At 41.3% G+C, this 19,929-nt stretch overlaps 2 protein-coding genes across 2 annotated transcripts; one reads left to right on the top strand and one right to left on the bottom strand.

Annotated features, from left to right (window-relative positions):
- Nucleotides 1-516: 516 nt before the first annotated feature.
- Nucleotides 517-8,838, bottom strand: LOC136444727 (patched domain-containing protein 3-like). The gene is made up of 4 exons (XM_066442428.1): nucleotides 8,677-8,838; nucleotides 3,498-4,576; nucleotides 2,603-2,835; nucleotides 517-2,306 (listed from the first exon to the last, which is right to left on the bottom strand). The coding sequence occupies exons 2-4, from the start codon at nucleotides 4,459-4,461 to the stop codon at nucleotides 672-674; spliced, it is 2,832 nt and encodes a 943-aa protein (XP_066298525.1). The 5' UTR covers nucleotides 4,462-4,576; nucleotides 8,677-8,838; the 3' UTR covers nucleotides 517-671.
- Nucleotides 8,839-9,084: 246 nt separating this feature from the next.
- On the top strand, nucleotides 9,085-19,256 carry LOC136444750 (tRNA:m(4)X modification enzyme TRM13 homolog). Its single transcript, XM_066442466.1, has 13 exons — nucleotides 9,085-9,220; nucleotides 9,387-9,433; nucleotides 9,569-9,635; nucleotides 9,847-9,912; nucleotides 10,631-10,700; nucleotides 10,945-11,051; nucleotides 11,591-11,669; nucleotides 12,265-12,353; nucleotides 12,690-12,768; nucleotides 13,954-14,028; nucleotides 14,805-15,108; nucleotides 16,083-16,328; nucleotides 18,001-19,256. The coding sequence occupies exons 1-13, from the start codon at nucleotides 9,092-9,094 to the stop codon at nucleotides 18,194-18,196; spliced, it is 1,554 nt and encodes a 517-aa protein (XP_066298563.1). The 5' UTR covers nucleotides 9,085-9,091; the 3' UTR covers nucleotides 18,197-19,256.
- The last annotated feature ends 673 nt before the right edge of the window (nucleotides 19,257-19,929 follow it).

Consider the following 19,929-nt stretch of genomic DNA (forward strand, 5'->3'; position numbering starts at 1 on the left):
TCCTCAATATATATATAGGTATTCAAAATCTCTTGTTATTTACATTTCCATTTAAATCAACTGTCCATTAAAATCCATACAATGAATTATGGAAAATACAGCAAATTCCGATAAACTTTGGACGAATAAAATACGTCAACTTTGATACATGTACAGTTGAACATACAGACGATCACCAGTGTACAATCATTTATCATGTAAATTTAAACATTGAAAAGAATACTCCGGTTATTCTACATACATGTATCACGAACTGAATAACAACAAGCTAAGTTGTACAGCTGTCAAACAGTAAAAAAAGGAAAAGTCCCTTTACAAATAGTCGTCAACATGCAAGAACAAAAGAACAAAACACCGTTTAATTTCTTCATTAAAGCAGCTAAATGATTTGCACATTTCACGTGTTTGATTGCACAGTAACGTTTGTCATTTCGGATGGTGACGTAAAGCCGGCGGCCCCGTGTATGAGGGAGCTTCAGGCATTAGCCTCAAGCGTCAAACCTCTGCACGTAAAAGAACCCAACACACTTATCGAGAAGAGTAGGGGTGACCCGGTGCGCTTGGCCAAAAACGCGAGCCGTAGCGAAGCTGCATTGCACTTCCACTAGCTACTTGAAAAAGCATCATGCTTCACCTCAATTGAGGATGCCTTGAAACGAAAAAAAAAAACGTCAAAGTTCGGACACTTCCATTGTGTCTCCCGTCATGACTGGATTATCTATACCAGTAGGCTTTTGGTCTTTCACCCATTTGATCCAGGTGCGCATTTCTGGGGTAAAATACGGGTTATCAGTCCCCAGTTTCGGGTTAAGATTTGGAAGAGACGACGTGCGTTTAACATTGTTCATTTGTAGCGATTTATTCGCCATTTTAGATGGACTGAGCGAATGTGTGGATAGATTATTTGAGAGGTGGCCGTTTGAAAATTTCTTTGTCTGATTTTTCTCGTCTGCGATTTTGGTCTCGTTCGGTTTGGGCCCGCAGTCGGGTAGAATGGTCAGTAGAGCGGGGAGGATGACCAGTCCGTGCGCCGCGCCAAACGCCATAACCAGGAAAATGGTCTTAAAGAACGCTTTGAAAAGATAGGCAGGGAAGAAGGCAAGAACTACCATGCCAAGGATGGTAGAGAGAGAGGACTGAAGGATGGGCATACCGACTGCGCGAAACGCTTCAGCAAGCTTGTCCGCGGGAGCCGTAGCTTGTGCACTGACGTAAGCGTAGGTGATGTGGGCTGAGAAATCCACGGAAAACCCGATGCATATAATTATTGACGTCATTGAGACGATGTCAAGTTGGACCCCCCACAGCGCCATGTATCCCACAAGCCCCACGTCGATTGACACGAGAGCAAAGGTGACAAAGATAGTAGCGACACAGTGCGGAATGAAGAGGAACGACACCACAAACATGGCGGCTGCGGCTATACCTACAGTTTGAAGCGTACTCGGAAGAATTGACACAACCTGCTCTGCGAAAATAAACTCGGTGGCGAAAGCCACCATTTTGACTGGCCCCTTCTCTGCGATCCTACGAGCTTCTATCATCATGTCTTTCTCTCGCTCTTTGGTCTTGACGTCGTCCGGTATCACAAAGAACCGGGATGCCGTGATATTGGTATAGAAGTCTGAGAACTTTATGGAATTGACTTGATACTGACGTCCAAATTGTGGTAAAAACTGGTCAACTAGAATTTGCATAAAAGCCGTTTTGTTTGTGGCTGCATCAGAGTTGCCCGTCTGATTCAGAAAGAGAAGATAGTCCCGCAACCAGACCTCTGCGGTCTCCGATGTGTCGTAGAAATACTGGCTCTGGTCGAAAGCTTTTAGTTTGTCCAAAACAGCCTGTTGCACGTCTACTCTCCAATACTCCAGCGGCTCGGTCATAACTATGTCTATTTTAGGACCATACTCTTTAAAATATGCCTCTTCTGGATCGTGGAAAGCTACGACATAAGAGTCGTCCGCTGCGAGGTTTTGAAATCTAAGGCCAATATCTACTTGTAAACACCCCCAGATGGCCACTCCCAAATAGCCTGCGTACAATATAAAGAGAACAGCTTTTGATGGTGTTTTAACTATCAAAGGCGCTAGGTACTTGTACAGAAATGTGGTCAGTAAAGGGTCCTTGTTGACCACAGGGTCGTTTGGGTTGTCCTCTCTGGATACGCCACTTGCGCAGCAGAGTCGGTAGGCGGCGCTCTTGTCGCGTGCCTGTGATTTGGGGAGGACTGGACAGCAGGTGAAGCAGTGGCGGTTGGCTCGCTCCCGCCGGCCGGCTAGCGACATGATGGCAGCGAAAAAGGTGATCTGGAGATTCAAACGATACAATATTAGAGGTCACATTCAGTTTTTTAAATCTTCAGCTAATCTGATTTGCCGGCGGTTAAAATTAGCCCAGGTCCCGGCGGGGGCCCTGCCGATGTTTGAAGAAATCCTACAAGTACGAGTCTTCTACCAACTCACCTGATACAGGTAATCAAAGGCGACTCCAATGGCAGCGTATTTACTTTGATTTGGCGGCGGTTAAAATCAGCCCGGGTCCCGGCGGGGGCCCTGCCGACGTTAGAAGAAATCCTACAAGTACGTGTCTTCTACAAACTCACCTGATACAGATAATCAAAGGCGACTCCAATGGCGGCGTATTTGCAGAAGATGCGCACGGACGGGAAGACGCTGATGACGCCGACGGCGAACGCCACGCAGTCGGTGATTGACGTGATGGTGATGGAGGCCGCCGCGTCAGACATGGCGCGCCCCATGCGTTCCTGCACCGGAAGTCGTACGTCACACTTCCGCCAGGCGGCGATCATGACGAACATGTCGTCCACTCCCACTCCTAGGGAAGGTAAAAAGGCGAATGATTAAAAACTCGCCCCGCATGAGACGGCACATAAACATTTACGAAATCTTCAACACGCTCCAGGGGCTCGGGATCACCATAACCGACTGGAAGGTCTATGCCGAGAGCAGACCAGCCTGGCATGTCTGCAGCCGCCATGCATCAGACACTGATGCCTGCGAACGATTGGTTGATTGACATCATGTCAGTCATTCTGGTCGAAATAAGATGTCTCATTTCCAAACCAATGCCCAAACGCGTACGGGTACTCACATGCTTGACATGACACCTTCGTCTATGTAGCCATGATTACTCTCCAAGCGCAGAGGTCGGTGGGGGAAGATTGTGACCTTTTTATCATATGCCTCGTTTTAGCCGCTATCCCCCACTGTCAGTCACAATCGTCCCCCACCGACCTCTGCTTGGAGAGTAGCCATGATAGTCCATTGTAACTACGGGACAAATCTCAATTGGTTCAATGACAGGCTTAGTGTTTTTCTTCTTCTTTTGCTGGATCAGATGTGCTTCGCCAAAGATGGAAGTTTGAACATGGGGCTTATAGAAACCTACGGAAAACTGGGAAGCAGTAATGTGTATTACCAAGTAGATACATGTAAACCTCAGTTGGCAAACATAAGGCGTTTGTATGCTTCACTTACCTATCAGGAGGAATGGAACCACGGCGACCAGTGTTGAGAATTGTTCTCCCGTCAGAAGAACCAGTCCGAAGGAGGAGACGATAGCGAGAATGGCCGACAGCACGCCCATCAATGCTAACCACGGCTTGGTCAGAACCCAGTCCAACATCATACACGAAAACACAGAGAACAGGACCAACAATCCCACCGCTGCCGCCAGGTACGGAATCACCCTAGTCGGCAGGTCTAGCAGTTCGTCGTTCAAAGATCTGTACGTGTTGTAGTTCACCGTTATGTTCTCAGACTCGAACTCTGAACAGACTTGGAGAAACGTGTCCGTCCACGAGTTCCAAGACTCTGTTAATATGTAGACGAACTGTAGGGCTCTACTGGATAAAACTGTTCTTCCATCCGTTCCAAGCTCTAGTCCCCCGAGCTCGTTCCCAAGGTAAAGTCCGAGGCTATAGTTTAAGCCGTTTGGGTTGTAGTAAGGGAAGGTGAGGTTCATCTTCGTGAGGTTCGTTCCAGAGCCAGTGTCTATCATCAGCTGGAGAACGTTACTAACAACACACGAACCGTCGCCGGCGCGGATACAGAGATCGTCGAACGACCTGGACGTTGTGTTTGAAGTCCGTAAGACGTTGTGAAATCTTAAGACTTCTGCGAAGACGTCGTCTCGAAAGAGGACGTCTCCACCGTCGGCGGCTTGAATGATGACCCGCGCCGTCGACCCCCAGGCCACGTTGTCGGTGGGGAAGAACTCAACTACCTCTAAAGCGTCGCGGTCTAAGATGGCTTGGTTGTTTTCCGGAGTGAAGAGGTATTCTAAGTCGTCGCTGATGGCCAGTTTTCTGATCCCGAAGTAGCCGAGGAGGCCTGAAGCGACGAGCGGGAGCAGAATGAAGGGAGCCGGGAGGAAGGCAACCGCCCTGCCGACATGGTAGAACATGCGACGTAACTTGTCGTCGATCCACCTCGCTATCATGATGTAATGTTTTGTTGTTCGGATGCGGTGTGTCAGTGGTTAATGAAACGGCCAAGATGTCATGGATCAAACTGGTAGGAGTCAACGCGGCATCCAAACCGAAATCTTTTCAGTCCTACAAAACAAAAGATCACAAACAATCGTAAGAGATTAAAAAATAATATAAACAGTCAATTTATCGTGTACGAAGTGACGCTAACAGTTGAACTATATGGATAACTCGCGTGTTATTCTGAAGGTAGATTATACCAGCTATACAATAATGCAGCCTGATACAGATAGCCAGTATATGATATTGTTGTAGTCCAAAAGAAGCAAAAAAGCCTTTTTTTGTATCAATACCATTAGATGCAAGAGTTGTGTTTACTTTAGTTACGTATATCATAAGCTAACGCCTGGAAACATGTCAAAGTTGCTGAATTACCAAGGAAGTCAAGTTCTTTGCAAACTTCGTTAAAAGCAATGTCAAAGATGACCATTATAATGAATGAATTATAGCTACCAGTACAGTCGGTGTTTCATTGTTGAAGCACCATGGGGTTATGATGTCGTTAGTGGATAATGGATGTCATTGGCCCCTTTTAAATCTGAGCGTGCCAATCACGTGGGACCATGGCAGTGACGTAGGTCATGAAGGAAAGTGGTTGATGTCAGTGACCTCTGTATAACTTTTGTGATTATAAGTTTATTGTAAATAAGGCTAATTGCAGATAACATAGATAAAAGAACAGGGTACAAAATAGGTATTAAAGCGGCAAAAATAGATTACAAAAACGCAATTGTCTATAACTAGTGAGGGGTTTGATTTCTCTTTTGTAAGCAATGGAAGACGTAATGTCCCACCTTTTCTATAATTTGTGGGGTTTTGGTAGTTAAAAGAAGAATAGTCTTTTCTTTGTCAGCTTAGAGAAATCCTGATACATTTTACTGGTCTGAATAGCAGCAACATTGTATAGGAAATTCAGTATGATTTCCCGTTCCTGTTTCAATACACATTCGGCTGTTTCCTGGTTGGGGAAAGGATTGGTAACCCCTTTTTATACCCCATCAAATGCTTGATAACTTATTGCCCTGAGTTAGCCTCCGATGCAGACTCAACCCGGCTGTTTTCTTTTTCAAGTTATTGTATTTATACTATTATATTTTTTTCTTATTCCCGGCCAGCAATAAGAAAAAAATATAATAGTATAAAAACAATAACTTGAAAAAGAAAACAGCCGGATTGAGTCTGCATCGGAGGCTAGCCCTGAGTGCTATTAGCCACGAAACAGACTAAAACATCGCGTGTTCGATTATAGGAACTGAAATATACGGTTATGCATCAGTAAGCGTGTTGGATTTTATCGTTGGATCTATCTGGCGTGAGAATTTACATAGTTACCATTGCTCGAAGTGTTCCAAAATCATCATATCAAAGACGCGTTTGCTGTTGAAGCATCTTTTTTATTTATTTATTTTCTATTTTATTCACATTCATTTATTGCGCATTAGACAAGAAGCATATATGCTTATGAGGGTCTTCTGTTCATAAAATACAGATGACGGTCAAAAATAACAAAATGAACTAATAATTACAACGTAACAAATAACTCAGGTTAACAGCAAATAACAAGACAAACTACTAGTATGTCATCATAACATAAAAATAACAGTAATACAGCGAAAGGAATTAATAATTATAAAGGTTACATATTAGTCTAATTAACAGCAATAACAAAACGAACTGAATCAAGATTATGAAGTATTTTCTTGTCTAATGTTGAAAATATGCTATAGAATATCCCACAAAGGTTGACAAAGAATAATAATTATCGGCAATCAATCGTACCAGACGCTAACAAGGCCTTTATAAATCATTCTTTGTGTTGGAGTCATTTCTTTGTTATTTGTCTTGTCAAACTCACATATATCTCGGCACAACTGTATCTGTACGTGTGAATCCCTTGAAAATCGACCTATTTATGTATCTATGAAAATAGTAGACGATCTTGTTTATGTCAATCCTATTGCAAAAATCTGATCATGAGGAAAAAAAAAACATCTTTTGAATATGACAAAAATCGTCAATTTTATATACCCTTATTTGAAAACCAAGACCACTTTCAATTCCATACTTAAAGCTCGTTTCTCGATCGGTAAAAGAGTGAACTTATTATAAGTTGCTAGAGTGTTGAACTCCTGTGTTGTTGAATCTTTGCCAATAGAACCGTTCTTTAAAGGAAAGCTACACAAAAAATTGAAAATCCTTCTATGCTATGCTTAATATATTCCAAAGTCAAAATCTTACTTCAAGTTGTTTCACATAAGTCCGTCATAGTTCTGGGATTTTGCACAGTTTGCAACTTATGCCGTGCTGACGCCTTCTCACCTGATAATTGAATTACATGACGTCAGTGTTTCAAATTTTTCACCTGATGATTGTATTATATGACGTCAGTGTTCTAAAATTCAATCATCATGTGAAAAATTTGAAACACTGACGTCATATAATTCAATTATCAGGTGAGAAGGCGTCAGCACGGCATTAGGTGCAAACTGTGGAAAATCCCAGAACTATGACGGACTTATGTGAAACAACTTGAAGTAAGAATTTGGCTTTGGAACATATTAAGCATAGTATAGAAGGATTTTCAATTTTTTGTGTAGCTTTCCTTTAAGTCATGCGTCCACAGAAGCGAATTGATACAAAACACATTTGGTAAATTGTCTACCACCATTCGTCCTGGGCACAAATCTAATTCTAGTCACGGAACACGAATGTTTCAAACAAGCTTTCGTCCCCCAGGTAGACGATTGGCGGGGGCGATTGTTCTTCATTAAGTCAGAAAAGTGCTTCAAGCGTCAATGAAATGGATGTCTCGTGTTAAGGTCCACCCCGGTGTAAGTGGGTCAAATAAATCTGTCTGGATATGCAGCCCATACTGTTCAGTACAAATTTGATGTGTTACGCCATGAGGTGGTTTACTGGGTATCATACGGTAATACAAACAAATGAAATACTGGACTACAATCATAGTGTATCCTTAGGAGTCGTATATGGAGCATATAGAAAAATACTCTTGTTCGATAAACGATTTTATGTCCAACAGAATCACATGACACAAGGAAGCGTACCTTAAAACTGCGAAAGACGTACCATGAAAGTGTTTACATAGAGTAGTCTTCTTTCCGTGCTCTATCACTTGCGGCTTAGCCCCCCCTCCCTTTTTCGTTTTTTTTTCTTCACCTGCCAAGAACAATGCCAGTACAAGTGTCTACCTATTCAAACTATGGTTTGGTTCACTAGCTAGTTAGAGCTACGCCATCGTGAATTTAAGTGTTATTCAACACAACACACGAAACACTTACGTGTGGCACTGGTTAATACAGAATATCTTATGTCAAAAGAATCCTTAAAACTACCTTAAATGTTCTTATATGTTTACGTACTGAATGACAAGTTTTTCGACATCCAAGACGTTGAACGAGGAAGTCATGAACTGAGACAGACCCATACATAAGTACCGGTACGGCCTGGTACAACCACATGACTGCATCGAGTACAAAGTGTTTGCCTAAGGCTATTGACGCGAGTACATAGTGACAAAGGCATGTAGTAAACTAGTCTCTACCAGACTAACTACGCCGGCTATAGGGAGGATATTTGCCAGGGTTTCATTTGCAGGCTCCTACTCGGGCGAAACGTGATCTTCACAGTAGACTGACTCTACTGGCTAATTATTCATTTTTCTGACGAATTCTACCATTCATACGCCTGTAGGAGGGCCTGGTGGAGGCTAGTAGTAAACTCCCTTCTGCTAACAATATTAGAAGATCGGGGTCGGACTCCCGCGTACGGTGATGCGCTAACACATATGGAATGACGTAAACTGATGGCGAAGGACGGAAGGGCGTTCAATACCTTCGTCACTTTTTGGATATTGTGTTGACCTTCAGGAGTTAACATAATTTTTCAGATACCACAAGTAGAATATCTTCATATAGACCCGGTATGATTTGTATTTTGTTTCATTCACATGTACGACCTCATCTTTCCAAACATGAATAGTTTTACCTATCTAGCGTTACTGTACTTAGTACAACCCCCCAAAAATAGCACGGAGGTCACTATGGCTAATATACACATTTTAGTTCAGTTCCTGAATATGCGAGTAACGTTAAAATGTTATCCCACAGCGTTAAGCAAACATTGGGTAAAAGGTCATTAAGGTTTACCTTAATTCTTTTCCGCAGCCCTGTGCTATCTTCTAAGAGTCTTCATAGTGAGTTCCCGCCTTAAGGAGTGATATTTCTCCCTGTTTTATAAGATGTCGGCTCGGCTGAAAGTCGACCGCGGCTCTGTGCGCTGTTCCTTACCTCAGTGACTCACCTGTATATTGTTGTTAGGCAGGTGTGTCGGGGTCAAATTGACAAGGATTATGGGTAGCAGCATATTCCACTCCAATTCGGGGGTGATTCTGCTTTACAATATTCAACATTTTCATAAACACAATAAAACCTTAAACATTCATTTTATGTTAAGTTGCTATCGAAGGTATGCAGTTTTTCTTTAAAAAGTTATCAATATATTGATGCTTGAAGAATATCAATGTTCCGTCCCTCGGATAAAGTGGGATGTTCCAATTTCAAGATGGCCGACCAAGAGCAAAAAGAAAGGTGTGCGTTCTTCTTGAAAAGAAAACAGCGCTTTTGCAAGCTTGTTCCTGGCCCGGGGAAGAAGTTTTGTGGTGAGCACGCCAACTTTGCACCAGAAGACGAGGTAAAAGTGGTGATTTTATATTTTCCCCCGACAATACTGTGTTTCGAATGTACTTTGTAAAAACTCGTGGCATGGGGAGGGGGGCATGTCAAAATTATGAGGTCGAGTTGTTTACCTGTTTTGTTTCCTAAATTAAATGTGGATGTGTTTTCTTTCTGCCTGCTAGACTGGTGGAGGGCGAAAACGTGTCAACTGTCCCCTGGATCCAAATCAGTAAGTATCTGAAACGGGAACAGATTCAGTACATTGTCCGACTAGAATTATGAATAACATATGTCAAAATTTCGTTCTCTTTAATAATGATAACAGTTACCTCTTAAACAATACAATTTCTTCCCTTTCTTCCAGTACCTGTTATGAAGACCAGCTGAAGAAGCATCTGAAGAAATGCAACTCCAGACAAGGACCTTCCCCGGTAATTCCTTCAGCTTCTTAACCATCAATAATTGAATAAACATATGCTCGTGTACATGTGTTGGATTAAAATCTCCAAACAGAATGTTATGAGTTCGCTGTGAATCGTGGCAAGAAATTAGATTTAAAAAGTTTGGAAAAACATGTTTGATTTCAATGTGGAAGATAGCCCAATGATTATTGTGTTCTAATTTTGCACCTGTATTTTACAGTTGTATCTCCAGAAAGGTGTGAACTCTGGTCTCACCTGTGGACAGAACAAAGAAGAGGATGTAAAGGTGGGAACATCATAATGATAAGGACCACTATAAGTATTATCCTTTTTATGTTGTGCCTGGGCTTGATACGGTTGTTCCCGACCGTGTGATAACTATCAATGTCACATGAGGTTCTAGAGTTGTATCACACGGGCTTCCATAGAATATTTTGACTGCATTTCGAGTGCGCCGGTTGCGCTGCCATTGAAAATTCGAATACCGGATTAGGTGGTGGGAATCAATGTTGTTACAGTTTTGTGTTTGAGGACACAAAACTCCCTCAACTTTCGGCGCATTGCGCATTGAGATGTGTGTTTTCTCGGGTGTGTATGACAGAAATAAAATACAACACAGTGTATTCCGCATCACCCTCGGTCCCAGCCCTCCCGCGGGTCGGGCTGGTACCTCGGGTGATACGAAATATCCGTGTTGTATTTTATATTTATCACATTGTTACTGAATAGAATTTGCATCTGGTCAGACATATTCCACAATTCTAGAAAAAGTGATGAAGCCAGTGAGATGCACAGAATATGTAATTCATGTACTAGTAAGGCAAAGGACAATTGAATTAAGATAGAGTCTTGGCCATAGATATACATGTGTACTAGTAGTGTGCTTTTTCAAATTCCTAGTACCTACATGGTATTTTAACTATTTACTGTATTGTTACTGTGAGGTGATATGTCTCTAACAACTCCTTTGTCATTTGTATTAACATGTTTTATTGTTGTTTCAGATTAGTCATCATTCCATGAGCACAGAAGAGCTGATGTCATTTGTAGAAAGAGTACATAAAGCATACAAAGGTAACTGTCAAACCTGTTTTTATTTTCAAACATATTAGCAAACTGAAAAGAGTATACATAGATCTACATAGTACCTCCTTCTTCCCAAGTAAAGACAAACTTGACAAAAGATTAGTTTGGGTTGTTTTATTGCCTGGTCCAATAGATATCCTCTAAGTTCTCTAAATATAACACCTGTATTGTGCTAAAAGTTAAATGTGTTCACTAAAAACTGAGCACAAGAAATGTTTCACTACTTTTACAGCGAGTGTTTCCAACATACCTGAAGCCGTGCTTTCTCATCAGGGAATGAAAGCTATGCTTGAGGACCCAGACAATGGAGCATCAGCACTCAAACATCTTAAACAACAGGTATGTCTACCTGTACTCATCTTCAGTCAAAGTGGTTCAAGTAATACATTTATGAGTCTTGAGACACTTATAAGAGTTTTCCAGTTGCCAGTATTAGATATCAGTCTGCTATTAGGCCACACCATTTTAATTTCTCGGTTAAAGGAATTTAAAAAAAATGCTAGATTGGAAAATCAACATGAAAACAGAAACTCAGAGGAGAGTTTGTACTTTGGTGCACACAGTTTCAGGGTGTGAACAGGGTCAGGTGCAAGTTTTCACCCCAGCCTTCTGTTTTTCATGATTTTTTTTGTGCTCAAATTAAAAAAAATCTGTTAAGCAAGAAATTAGATTGGTGTGGCCTTGCAGTACAGTTTAACATCACAGAAACTATTCATTGTGTAAAGGTTTACGGAAAATACATGGTGTGTTATGCCGAACGGCATTTATACAGGCTGTACAGATACAGGTACACTTCCAACTCATACGAGAACTCATTAAATATACTGACATTACTGTACATGTATGTTTTATTTCATTTTATTTTATTTTATTTACAGGCTTCCCTTATTGGTCACCTAGATCACCTAGATCTTTTAAAGTCTGATGTCTGTTTTATAGAGTTTGGAGCAGGGAGAGGTGAGAAGTTTTACTGTTAATCTTGAAATGTTCACAGTGGCTTTATTTTCATGTTTTTTTATGGTGACCTCTTACTTGGAAATTGTGACAACTGCAAACTTCAAACACAGCAAAACATCTTTTCTCTTTTACCCCAGAATTAAATCCTCACAAGAATACATGAATTTACAGTATCATGAACCTCTGACTTTATCTGTGGCATCATGTGGCGCAATCGGTAGAGTGTTTCACCCCAAAGAACCAAGAGGTCCCGGGTTCGAAACCCCGATATGCCCCGATGTTGTGCCCTTGGGAAAGGCACTTTACACAACTTTCCTCACTCCACCCAGGTGTTAATGGGTACCTGACTTCGGTTGGGGAAGGTCGTATTGAGGTCACCTGCTGGCGCCGAATGGCAGCCAGACCCTTGCGGCAGTTCCACAAAGTGCAAGTTTGGAGCAATTATGTATCTGTTCTGTATTATATGATGTAAACCCTGCAGCAATTCAGCACTGGCTGCCATTACACGGGTGATTTGTGACCAATAAATCATTATTATTATTATCTAGTCATCAACAGTTGCTGTTTGTTTTTTTACTTTGCTGTTTGGTTGCAGGAAGACTGTCTCACTATGTCCAGATGTGCCTCCCAGAACAGGCCACCTCCCACTTTATTTTGATTGACAGGGCCAACACCAAGCACAAGGTGAGAAAAACAAGCAAATAAACAACACACATGTAATTTCATAACATCCTTTCTAGCATGTATTGGTTCATTGTTGTATGAGGGTGACTCCACAACAGTGTAGCAAAAGTGTCATTTTTTTGTTGGTAAAATGCTTTGAAGTTAGGCTAGATGTTTCACTTGTCTGACGAATCGCGCTCCTAGTGGCCGGCCGGTCCTGTAACCGCCATCCCCCTGGGGGGTCAGTAACCGCCATCCTCCTAGGGTGGGGGTCAGTAACCTTGTGTAAACACAGGCTAGATGTTTCACAAATTCACCAGCTTTCTCCATCTTACTACTGTATGTCTTTTTTTCCAGTTTGATAAGAACATCCGTCGCGGTGAAAAAGGACCTGATTTTGAGAGACTGAAGGTTGATATAGAGGACCTAAACCTGGGTAAGTAGTGCTCTTATCCTAGTGAGATAATCCAAGTGAGTATAGCCTGGATGCCAGACCACCAATAGATATTATAGAGATTGGAGGTCTGGCATCCAGACACTTGGTACTACTACTAGTGCTGTGTACCGGTACTGTGTACTGGTTCTGTACCGTAAGAATTTATTCGGTACAGGTCCAAAATACCGTATCATGAAGTACTGGTACTGTACCAATATAAATATATGCTTATTTTGTGACTGATCTCCTGACCTCAATAGACATGCAACACCAAACGCGACCAAAGTGATACCTTGGAACAGAGTAACTAATATGCAACAGATCATTCAGGCAGGCCGGGAGTTTTGATAGTAAGACCAAGGGAGTTTGGCGGTAGGAAACCTAGTTATGTTCTTTGAATGAAGATACTGACAAGTTGAAAACAGTTTATGTTTTTGACATTGAAGAAGTTCAGAAAAACACATAATTTTTTAAATTGTTAAGTTACAGGTACAGGTTCCTAAACCTCTGTGCAGGTACCTGTACCTGATGTTACATTTAGGAACGCCGCACTACTTGGTTTACATTATGTTAGTGATATTTTTTTCAGCTATTGTGTACTGTGAAGGCAGAAATGTTTGCGGTGGTTTTATGTTCATGGTTTTTGCGGTGAACTCTTTACCGCGAACCGCAAAAAGCCGTTCCATTGTTTGACTGTAGCGCTACTATTGTTTCAGATGCGAACTCAAAACCCCTACAAACACTCAACTTTCTCCCTACCATGAAATTAGATCCCCACAAACATTTCTGCATGCATTTACAGTATTCTATCAGTAATTGAACTTACAAAAAATAACATGAAAATCTGTTGCTCCTTTCTTTAGTTATTCTCCTTAGAAGATTTTGACAAATTGAAATAGGCCATTGCAGTTCCAGTGACACATACCAGGGGGCCCAAAATCAACCTTGACCTCCTCCCAACACCTACCCACATACCAAATATCATTACAATCCATCTACACGTTCTTCAGTTATGCTGACTTTAAGCATCCGGAGATACACACATACACACACGCAAACACACACGCAAGCACACTCAAAACAATATCCCCATGATAAAGGCTTTTTTCATGGAGATAATTATGTAGAATGTAAGTAGAGCACATCATCTTACATATTTGATATCAATCTGTGTATTGTAATTAGGCTTGGTGCCAAGTATGGCCGAACAGAAGGGACCAGTAGCTGCCATCAGTAAACATCTGTGTGGGGCTGCCACAGGTAATGTCAGCTTCTTATATTACTTCTTTTCTCCCAACCTGTCTTATTTGTTTCTTCCTTTTTTTTATTATTTTGTTATAGACACATTGTGGCATCGTGTGGCGCAATCATTAGGGTGTTTCGCCCAGAACCGAGAGGTCCTGGGTTGGAAATCACTGCTTTGTCCCGCTGTTGTGCCCTTAGGAAAGGCACTTAACGCGACTTTCCTCACTCCACCCAGGTGTGAATGGGTACCTGACTTTGGTTGGGGAAGGTCGTATTGAGGTCACTTGCTGGCGCCGAATGGCAGCCGCCCAGACCCTTGCGACACTTCCACAAAGTGCAAGTGTGGAGCAAATATGTATCTGTTCTGTATTATATGATTGTAAACCCTGCAGCAATGCAGCACTGGCTGCCATTGCACGGGTAATTTCTGACCAATAAACCAATAAACCAACCAAAAAAAATACACTTGGCAATGTATCAGCTATGTTGTGGACATTACATGAATTACAAATATTCATTATCGTTAAACATTCGTCTTGTTCACGGAGTGGCCTAGTCTCGCGAACAAGTGAACTCCGTGAACAAGACGGACAGGAGTCGTCGAAAATTTGGAGGTGCGTATTTTCGCTACCATTTTCTAGTCACTGTTCGAAGAATGTTCTCGTAACTGTCAAGTAAACGTGACTGATGAATTTATTCAACGTTAAACATTCATTATCGTTACCAAAAATAATTGCTGCACATTTTATGTTTTACCTTGAAAATTCATATTCCATTCTTCCTTTCTACAGACCTCACCCTAAGATGTCTTATAGAGACCCTTCACTGTAAAAGTCCAAGAAGCAGTCCCAAAGAAGTTTCCCCTAGTTCTTCTGTAAAAAAAACAGCATCTAGAGAACTCCAAGTGTCAGACAGCACATCTCAGGACAGCAGTGCTAAAGAAGGGCAGTTAGTAGACAGTACAACATCATCAATTGTCACTGGTATACAGGAACAAAGGGAAGACTTGGAGGATGTATTGTCAACATCAAGAACAGATGACAACTCAAGTCCTCCAGCTAAGAGATTAAAGGATGAAGATGCTAAGAATACAAGGTGAAGAGTACAGTCTATTGGTTTTGACTTAGTGCTGCGTACCGGTACTGTACTGTACCGTAAAAATTGATTCGGTACAGGTCCCAAATACTGGATCATGAAGTACCGGTACTGTACCGAAATAGATTTACACCAAGTATGTGCTTATTTTGTGACTGATCTCCTAACCTCATGGCCTCATGCAACACCAATCGTGACCAAAGTGACACCTTAGAACAGCGTTGCTAATATGCAACAGATCATTCAGGCAGATAGCAAGTCCAAGGGAGTTTGGCAGTAGGAAACCTTGTTATTATGTTTTTAAATAAAGATACTGACAAGTTGTAAACAGTTTATTGATGTTTCTATCATTATTGAAGAAGTTCAGAAAAACACATTTTAATTTTTTTAATTGTTCAGGTACAGTGCGGACCTGTACCTAAACCTCTGTACCGGTACCTGATGTTACGTTTAGGTACGCAGCACTATTTTGAATGCATGATGGCGTTGTGGTGAATGTTGTTGGGTTTGAATCCTAGAAGGTCCTATCATGTTTTGGCTTTGGAAAAGGCACTTTTCCTACATTTCAACCACATTCAAGTCAGTATCCTTTTCCAGCATCCATTTTCAATGGATTTGCCATAAATGATGGAATTAGTCTGGGGAATGACTCGCTACAATTTATTACAGGTTTGTGTAGCAAAACCTTTGTTTGATCCGTTGGCATGTGTGGTGGCCGCCATCTTGATTTTGTGACGTCGCAGGGTAGCTATACCATTTCATTGGGAGGGGTGTTTTTTGGGGTCGCTAGCGTTCTCTCTATTTTTAACAAATCGGCACGCAACTATCACACATTCAACTCAAATAAAAAGAAAAATTCAATACCAATTCATATTTATAAAAAGACCCCGTAATCGCTAAGCTAACATAGCAAACCTGAAGTACATGTAGCTCAAATACTTAACTCTAGTTCCATTTGTTGTTGTCTTCTCCAGCCATGTAGAAGGGATCCTGATAGCCCTATGCTGTCACCACCGCTGTACTTGGACCAGTTACGTGGGGAAAGGCTTCTTTTCGAATATAGGCTTCACAGAAGGGGACTTCCACATACTGAGGAGCATGTCAAGCTGGGCAACCTGCGGGTTCGCAAGAGGTCAAACAAAGAACGAGGGAGGGAATGAGGAAGAAGAAAAAGAGAACAGTGAGGAGGAGGGCGAGGAGGAAAAGTATGAACAATCAAAGTAAGTATTGTTGTGATTGATAGGTTAGACTTTAGTTGTCTTTGTGGAGCAGGAAATAAACGTTTTTTTTCAATACTTGGATTTCAATAAGTGTTTTTTTTAACCAATTCTTGTAAACATTAGGTAATTCATTGCTTTCCCTGTCCATTGTGACCACCTGTCCACATAGACTAGATTTTCTTAGTCCCCTCAGTGGTCTTTGACTGTGTAATTATTATCTTTTGCCAAGAAGATTATGTTTTCGGTTACTCCAACTGCCGGGTGGGTCTGTATGTATGTCAAGAGCATAACTTGAGAAACCTTTGATGGATCTTCATGATTTTTGGTGGGTGTGTAGCGGTTGTACAAAGGAAGGTCATGTTCGAAAATGGTTCACCTGGCGTTTTCCAACAGTATTGCAGCAGACTTTGCATATTTGTGTGTTTGTATGTACAGTCAAACCTGTATTAGCGGTCACCTTTGCATAGCGGCCACCTGCCCATAGTGGTCACTTTTTGTCGGTCCCTTGGATTTTTCCCATTGACATAAGCATTAAGAATTAGGCTATAGCGGTCACCTGTCCAACGCGGTCGCGGCCACACGATTTTTGGTCCCGCGGGTCTGGAAACACTGCCGATAACGGTCACAGCGCATGGTCGCCGCAAGATTCGGGAGCCTTCTTTCAAATCCCCGCAGAAAAAAATGTCATTATAGCTGCAATGTTACCCATGAAAATGTTGTACATGGTTTTATTTTGCTCCTGATGTTGGTTTTGAATTTCCAAAACCGCTAAGACGGCAGAAATTTGCAGACAAAAAGAGCCTCTTGGTGCGCGGTCCTAGCGGGACGCTTTGTTTACTTGGGTTACTTCACTAGTAGTACCATGGGGGAGCAGTTTGTTAAACAAGACAGACGCCTTTTATCCTCTAAAAAAGGTTATAAAGTCATCCATTCTTTGTATATTCTGTTCTCTTTATTCAAAGAACTTCTTTGACGAAATAAGTTTACATTTTGTACTATTTAATGTAGAGTAAAATCAAAACTCACACATTGCAGCTGCACCCACATTACAGTGGACTATCCGAATGACCCTATGACCTCTCAGGCGGCATCTTGCAGCTGTTGTTTTTTCTCCCGGCAAGGAATCCGACCCAAGCAGGCTGATTTTACCGTGAAATTCCGCAATTATTTGCTGATAAATGATGTCACCGCGCAATTGAAAATGACACGGTTGTCTTTGGCAACATTTTGGTCGCATGTGCTCCGGATTGGGGGCGGATCGATGGATCGACTTGGACTTAAATTTGCTTGTGGAAAAATCCGGACCTACCGAAAGCAGTCATCTTGAGCCGATGGTCGTCTCGTGGAAGTGGTCGGTAGACCAAGTTTGACTGTACATGTATGTGAATAAATGTTTTTCAGTGGGTACAGAAAACATGTGCCACTTATTGCTCGTAATCAATCAACCGTTTCTATAGAGCGGCCACCTGTCCATAGCGGTCGATTTTGGCCAGTCCCTTGAGTGACCGCTATAGGCAGGTTTGACTGTATTAAAAAAAAGTGACGGAAACGTTAATGAATCTTCATGATTTTCGGTAGGTAAGTAGCGGTTGTGGGAACGAAGGTCAAGTTCAAAAATGGTTCCCCTGGTTGTTAGTGATATCAAGTTCATTTTCTTTTCTCGACACCTCAGGGCAGCAGCCATCTGGACTGTGGAGGAAAGAGAGGAGATCGGGAGACAGTGTAAGAGACTGCTGGACCAGGGTAGACTGTGGTATCTACAGCAGCGCGACTTCCACTCACAACTGGTGCATTATGTAGAGTCAGACGTGTCATTAGAAAACATAGCCATTGTTGCAACAAGGAGAAAACCAGCAAACACAACATAGGCCTTGATTTGTGATGTATTTTTAATTTCCAAGCAGATGTAAGGAAAAATGTTGTATCAGTTCCTACCTGCTCAGAGACTTGGTGTTAGAAAGTAAGAATTGGAGACCATGTGATTATATTTCCCTCTGAATCATAAAGAGAAATATATTGCTTCTGCTACCTACCGGGTTTTATTCTTGTTCTGCCACTATATCAAAGACTCTTCTATTATGTGCCACACTGGTAACTTTAGGCAAATGACATGAATTTTCATGTGTTAGTAGTATGTATGATTATATATGCTCAGACAGGCTTTCAAAATCAGTTTCTTGAGATTTTTTTTTCTTTTTCTCTCAAAACACACAAATTGTTGGTGCTTGTCAGTTTTTAAGTAAAGACAAAGCAATTTTATCTAAGCCATATCTTTGTTTTAACTGAGCTTCTTTTTTCCTGTGAAAACTTAAATGCTTCATGTTAGTACTTTGGAAATCGAAATCTTTTTTTGTGTTGTACACATTTACTTTATTCCTTTAACACTGCTAAAAATTGAATATTAATTCCTTCAATAATATCATCACTACATGGTCATTGTATGAAATTCTTTTTAAAATGTGCCAAAATTTTGTATCTCATATCATAAACAAGATGTGTAAACCTTTATGTCCACAAAAGAATATCTAGCTAATCATTTATAGAATAAATGAATGATGATTTCATCAATACAACACAACTTTCATATTGTGTTTCCCTGTACAAGTATCATGTTTATATGTTGACAGCTTTGTAGCTTTTATATTTACGACAGTTCATAAAAGTTGTTGACATCTTCCTCCATACGAAGAGAGTGCAGAGCACATTCCTGGTCTAAAATTAGCGGATCAGAATGGTGGGCGAGCCAACGTGACCATTCATACAAATACTCTTCCAAAGAAGCGGTAAATTTAGATTGAAAGAGATGACTATGAATCTTCAATATATACCGGTTTTTAGAGTGTATCACACAGTATATAAAGGATACGAAAGATCTAGGCATTGAAATATGGATATAGTAATTCTTGAAATTCTACAAGTACACATAGAGACGTTCTATTGCATATTTTTCTTTCCTTTTTTTACATTCTTATAAGTACAAATTGTTGTTTGTAAGTACATGTATATATTAATCATTCGTGGCTTGGTACCGATCGCGGCAAGAATCGCTGTGCTGTCTGGACTGGTATGACCCAACTGTTAAACCGGTAAGCTCAGATGACCTCCGCCGCCCACTGTCCAATTTGGCTGTCAATCAAATGGCTACTCCAAGCAGAGGAATGGGTCTGGCTGGTTTTTGACGTGTTTTAGGCGTTTTTGTCGGTCTTTCTATTTTGTTTCAATTTCTTAATGTCGCTTACCCAACCTCGTATGGGTTGGCAACGTAAAGAAAACGTTACAAAATAGAAAGACCAAAAAAACGCCCCAAAACACGTCAAAAAACAGCCGGACCCACTCCTCTGCTTTTAGAGTATCAAATGGCTACCATGGCCAGCCAACCATCTATTTTCTTACTGTATCTGTTAGTGATATCTTTGCAAGATTGACACAGGGTTGTCCATCTCGCCACCTCAATTAATCACTAATTACTCTATCGTCAATGCTACACCACCCAATATTCAATGTCGTTGCCGATTCTACTTTTATAAAATCTTGATATGGTCTAGGTCAATATTTGGAGGATTTATTTGTGGCATGTACATATGTGCCTTTCTAGTAAAAG

Source organism: Branchiostoma lanceolatum, chromosome 11, assembly GCF_035083965.1.
Source record: "Branchiostoma lanceolatum isolate klBraLanc5 chromosome 11, klBraLanc5.hap2, whole genome shotgun sequence".
NCBI lineage: Eukaryota > Metazoa > Chordata > Leptocardii > Amphioxiformes > Branchiostomatidae > Branchiostoma > Branchiostoma lanceolatum.

What these genes read in the sequence shown, in the direction of transcription:
- LOC136444727 (XM_066442428.1), bottom strand. Translation starts at nt 4,461, where the DNA reads ATGATAGCGAGGTGGATCGACGACAAGTTACGTCGCATGTTCTACCAT. An exon ending in GGTTCCATTCCTCCTGATAG is followed by an intron (nt 2,836 to 3,497) that starts GTAAGTGAAGCA and finishes TACCTTCCCTAG; the next exon opens with GAGTGGGAGTGGACGACATG. An exon ending in CCTTTGATTATCTGTATCAG is followed by an intron (nt 2,307 to 2,602) that starts GTGAGTTTGTAG and finishes TTGAATCTCCAG; the next exon opens with ATCACCTTTTTCGCTGCCAT.
- LOC136444750 (XM_066442466.1), top strand. Translation starts at nt 9,092, where the DNA reads ATGGCCGACCAAGAGCAAAAAGAAAGGTGTGCGTTCTTCTTGAAAAGA. An exon ending in TGTCCCCTGGATCCAAATCA is followed by an intron (nt 9,434 to 9,568) that starts GTAAGTATCTGA and finishes CCTTTCTTCCAG; the next exon opens with TACCTGTTATGAAGACCAGC. An exon ending in TCAAACATCTTAAACAACAG is followed by an intron (nt 11,052 to 11,590) that starts GTATGTCTACCT and finishes TTTTATTTACAG; the next exon opens with GCTTCCCTTATTGGTCACCT.